At 55.1% G+C, this 4,964-nt stretch overlaps 2 protein-coding genes across 2 annotated transcripts in view; one reads left to right on the forward strand and one right to left on the reverse strand.

Moving 5' to 3' along the window:
- The window catches only part of VDBG_06750 (xylulose kinase), a gene marked incomplete at both ends in the record, with an annotated part of 2,444 nt that extends 2,061 nt beyond the window's left edge, over positions 1–383 (forward strand). Inside the window, one exon of the mRNA XM_003003142.1 lies at positions 54–383. Coding sequence (XP_003003188.1) covers positions 54–383 — 330 coding nt within the window. The remainder of the gene's footprint in view (positions 1–53) is intronic.
- Positions 384–993: 610 nt separating this feature from the next.
- On the reverse strand, positions 994–4,284 carry VDBG_06751 (predicted protein; the record flags this gene model as incomplete). The annotated part of the gene is made up of 5 exons (XM_003003143.1): positions 994–2,599; positions 2,655–3,220; positions 3,280–3,302; positions 3,804–3,841; positions 4,241–4,284. The coding sequence occupies 5 exons, from the start codon at positions 4,282–4,284 to the stop codon at positions 994–996; spliced, it is 2,277 nt and encodes a 758-aa protein (XP_003003189.1).
- Between the last annotated feature and the right edge of the window lie 680 nt (positions 4,285–4,964).

Below are 4,964 nucleotides of genomic sequence, written 5' to 3' on the forward strand. Positions count from 1 at the left end.
GCCTCCGCAGCCGCAACCTCGTCCACGCCCCCAGCGAGGGGCTTCCCGCGCAGCCACGTCGCATCTACCTCGTCGGCGGCGGCTCGCTGAACCCGGCCATCGGGCAGGTGCTGGGCGAGGTCCTCGGCGGCGCCGAGGGCGTCTACAGGCTCGACGTCGGCGGCAACGCTTGCGCGCTCGGCGGCGCCTACAAGGCCGTCTGGGCGCGGGAGAGGAAAGAGGGCGAGACGTTTGACGAGCTCATCGGCGCCAGGTGGAAGGAGGACGAGGCTGTCGAGAGGGTCGACATCGGGTACAGGAAGGGCATCTTTGAGAGGTATGGAGAGGTCGTTGATTCGTTTGAGGAGATGGAGAAGAGAATTCTCCAGGTTGCGAAAAACTGAGTGTTTATTTTTCTCTTTTTTGACTTCTCTTTTGTCTCTCAATAAGGCCTCTCAGCGATCACTGGTGTTGGATGAGGATGGGTACATAGATCACTGGCAGGCACGTCTAGCAAGTTCATGAAAGGGAGACGGGGAAAGCCAGCATGATGACTGAACGGCCGTCTGACGCAATGCCAAACACTTCACCAACGTCAAACGCCATCGGGATGAAACTGCCAATTTCTTTTGCCTAGCCTAAGGTAACATGGAGAGAAGGGACCTCTTCCCACATTGAGTCCAAACTATCCATGCTCCCTCTCTCAAGAGGGAGAGAAAAGTAGCCCAACGGCCAGGGGAAAGCCTTGATTCCAAACCCTTTCACATAGAGACCAAGAATGCCAGCTTGCACTGGCCAGTTTACTCCCTTGGATATCCAGCGCACGCCGGCGCGATGAAGCCTGAAACGCCGAAAAATCACAAACTGCCTCGATTCAAATCCCAGGGCTTGGTGCACATGCTCACTCCAGTCAGACTCCTCCAGGAGAAAGAGTCAACGACAAAGCATGCTGCCGCCCACAACTGCCCACCTCTGATGATGAAGGGAGGGGGTGGCAGGTCAAGGGATCTCCTTTCAGAAAAGGCACAGAAGCGCCGCAAAGGCGAGGACGAGCGAGAAGACGCTGCGCGCGTGTCGCGCGCTTCTTCGCCGGCCGAGACCTCGACGGGCCAGGCCATCGACGGGGTGGCGTTGGCGCCGGGGCCGGGGAGGAAGCCCGACACGTGCAGGGAGCGGGTCTCGCCGGTGGCGGTGACGAGCGCGGTCGTGTTGAGGCCGATGGTGCGCGTCAGGGTCAGGACCTCGGTGCTGGTCTCGAGGGCGCGTGGCGGCCTGCTCGACGAGGGTGCCGTCGACGGTGGTCTGCATGGTGCGCGTGACGAGGGCGGTGTGGGTGACGGTGCTGTAGAGCGTCATGGGGGCCGAGACGACGATGGGGTCGATGACCGTGACGGACAGCGCGTGGGTCTCGGTCTCGTAGATTGTCTTCGTCTTGTGGGCGGCGTCGCTGCCGGGGACGCTGGGGGTTGGGGCTGTGAGGTGCTCGGTGGCGTACTCGGTCTTGGTCACGGTCTGCACGTCGGCGTCTTCGGCGACGGGGCTGGACGGGGCTGGCGAGGGGGCTTCGACGGTCACGGTGACGACGCCGCCGTGGAGGGTCGTGGTGCCGATGCGGATGGTGATGGTGGTGAACATGGAGACCTTGGTCGTCAGGACCGCCGACTCGATGACGCTGACGGTGTGCGTGGCAATGTCCGTCTCCGTCAGGGTGAGGACCTGCGTCTCAGTGACGGGAGCTTCCGACGACAAGGACGATGTGGTAGACGCCTTGATCGGGGTACCTGGCTGTGCGAGTGCGTCCGAGGTGGTCATCTCGAATTCGGTCGACAGAGTCTGGATGACAGTCTGGACCTCGGTCGTCAGAAAGGTGACTGTCACGATGCCGTGGCGGGTGTGAGTGACCACAGAGGTAGTAGGGTAGACGGTCGTTGTGGTCTCGACAGGCATGGGGCTGGCGACCTCAGTCACGGTGATGAACACCGTTTGGTCGGCGGCACAAGTCTGAGGAACCTCAGTTTGGACCGGGATGAGTGTAGTGAAGACAGTGTGATCGCGAGTGACACGGACAGTCGTGGTGCCACCGACGACCGTGGTGGTGGCCATGATGGTGGCGACACCCGTAGGGGCTTCCACCGTGACAGTCGTGGTCAGAGATACCGTGGGAGTGACTGTGACGGTGGTCTCGGTGGTGGAGGTGCTAAAGTTGCTGGAAACAGACGAGGAGGCCACCTCGGTGGTCATGTCAGATGAGATGGCAGACGAAGCACCATCAGAGACGATGGCTGTGGAGGTCACAGAGGGAGGAATGAGGGAAGACGACTCCTCAGAGGCCATGACAGTAGAGGTCACCTCAGGGGCAACGACGGACGACTCCTCTGCATCGACCGTCACGGTGAGAGTGGCCATGCTGTGCTCAACTACAGTCAGGGTGCTTCCAATCACAGTCTCGACAATCTCGGCAGTCTCGGTGGCCAGGATGGTCTCGATGACAGCCTCGGTCACACCTGAGGTGACGGTCTGGTATTGGGTGAATGTGTGGGTGGCATTGCGGTAACGAGTGATGGTACCGCCGTTGATAGTTTCAACAACCGTATCATCAGCGACCACAGTGTCAGTCGTGCTAGAACCATGTCAGCGCTTGTGAAAAGGCAAAGGGGCCAAATTTGTAGACTCACGTGACAGTGTCTGAGGCAGCAGGACCGGTGAGGGCAAGAGCGTCAGAAGTGGCCTGGATACCCATGGTGCTGTCGAGGGAAACAGTGGCAAACACGGTAGCGGTCTTGGTGAGTGAGACAGTGCTGTTAGAGACAGTGGTGTTGACAGCGGAGGTGGTCTGGGAGCCATAGGCCTCAGGGGCGCCAGCAGTCGAAGTGACAACCGTGGTGTTGGGGAACGCGTAGCTGTAAGTGGCGTGGAAGTCACGGCGGGCAAGCTGAGGGAAAGTATCCTCAGCATCCTCGGCATTGACGTTGAAGGTGACACGACCTGAACATGTTAGATGTTGTCGTGAAAAGGCGTGCATGCACATACCAGAGGCGAGAAGGCCAAGGCCAATGATCGCAAGAACCAGAGCCATGAAGGCAGTCATGAAACCGCAAGCGGGGAGGAAGCCCTTCGAGCGATGTTTCTTGACACGGACAACCTGGGCGGCCATCGGGCGAGTGACCGGACAGCAGTCTTCGGGGGGGTAGTCGATCACGTCCTTGTAGTACTCGAACTTGTCGGGAACACTGACAGTATGCTGTTCCACTGCGCCATGTTAGTGTGAGATCTTGTCATTTGGAAACAGGCTGAACTCACTTGCTTTGACTGCTCGTCAGAGACTGTCTAAGAGTGTGATTAGTTTCTGGTTGACCAAAGAGACCCGCAAAACACGAAAAGAATATGAAGGACGGGATAAGAGACAATATCAGATGGCGACAACACGGAAGCTGCAACGTCATCCACGAGAGCCAGCTCCTGAAACATGAAAAGAGCCAAAATCAAGAGATGACTGACAAAGCTTCAGGTTCGTGATTCAACGATACAGTCCCTGTGAAGAAACGACAACTCGCAATGTTAAGGCAGAAACGAGGACGAGAGATACTGTTTCGGGTTTGCTGGGGTATGAAGTGTGCACATGTAAAGACAAGGAAGGAACAACAACATAACGCGCTCGTGTGAATCAAAGGAGAAAACATGACAGACGAGGAAAGCATTCAAAGAAGCGCTAGAAGTGCGATGTCCGCAATAAGAAAACGTGACTTCAAGAAACATGTGCTTTGAGAGTATTCCGGCAACTGGAAACTGAACTGGCGTGCAGAGAAGAACCACGCAAAACTTACTTGATTTGCTGAATGAGCGTGGAGCCTGAGCAAGTCGACTAATGACAGCCAGAAAGATCAAGTCGTGGGAACGAGGCGGTCGCGGAGAGACTGGGAACTGGGAGCCGGTTGGAGAACGCAGGAGAGTGAAAGTGAAAGTGGGTAGTGAAGGTAAGGAAACAAAGCAGAACGCCAGGAGTTGGCGGAGGAGTTAACAACTGAGTGTATGTGGGGCATGGTGGCTCTGAGGAGGAAGGAGCGAAAACGTATTGGTGCCCATAGCCGAGATGCACGAAAATATGGCTGTTAAGTATGACAGAAGTTGCAACATTCCGTTCTTAGGCCGGCTCAGTGAATGCAGAAACTGTCAAGATGTCAAGCAGCGGTTGTGCCCTCACTAGAGCCACAAGCCATATCGACCTCTCAGACGTACAGACAACACATGAAGTAGTACATACACAATATCAAGGAGAGTAGCACCAATGCACACTATAAAGCACATGATAAAGAAAGGATGGTTTACACAACCTTTCGTCCTCGCATTTGTTTTATTTCTTGACGCGTGTACACTGACCGCAGAGATATCTGTTGATGACAAAGGTTGAAGCTCAATGAAGTCTTCGTCACGAGAAAGGGTCTGAGCAACAAATATATCGCGAGAAAGCCACTCAATTGGTACTTCAGACGATGGAAGAAGATATCAGGTCGAATAGTTCTCTCTCAGGTCTGATTCATCAATGTTTCACAGCGATTGCCTTTCCACGCCGAAGCAATGGAAACTAGTTCAGCGCCACGCCTCTGGCCCGTGACGTTACTTATTGTCATAGAAGAGTATGATTCCCTTCGGCTACCAGAATGGTAAATTCCTCTTCTGATGTCAACCACGAACTCAGATTACGCAGCTCGCCAGTGAAGCTCGCCCGACTTCTTTTTCAGACAGCGAGGAATACATCGATCACCATATCAGACAGTACGTTGATCAACGTGTCCTTGAAGCGCAGTGAGCTGTTGCCGTCTTTGATCCTTACCCATGTTCAGTGAGGGTATAGGAATGGAACTTGTAAAACAATCAAATGGATTCCGTGCAGAGTTTAAAGCCGTGCTATCTTTACATTTTTAAGACTTTGATCGACTTGCCGGCTATCTGTGGCTCACGATGATCGAGAAAAACTACGTGAACAA

This window comes from Verticillium alfalfae, genomic scaffold (assembly GCF_000150825.1).
Source record: "Verticillium alfalfae VaMs.102 supercont1.8 genomic scaffold, whole genome shotgun sequence".
Lineage (NCBI taxonomy): Eukaryota > Fungi > Ascomycota > Sordariomycetes > Glomerellales > Plectosphaerellaceae > Verticillium > Verticillium alfalfae.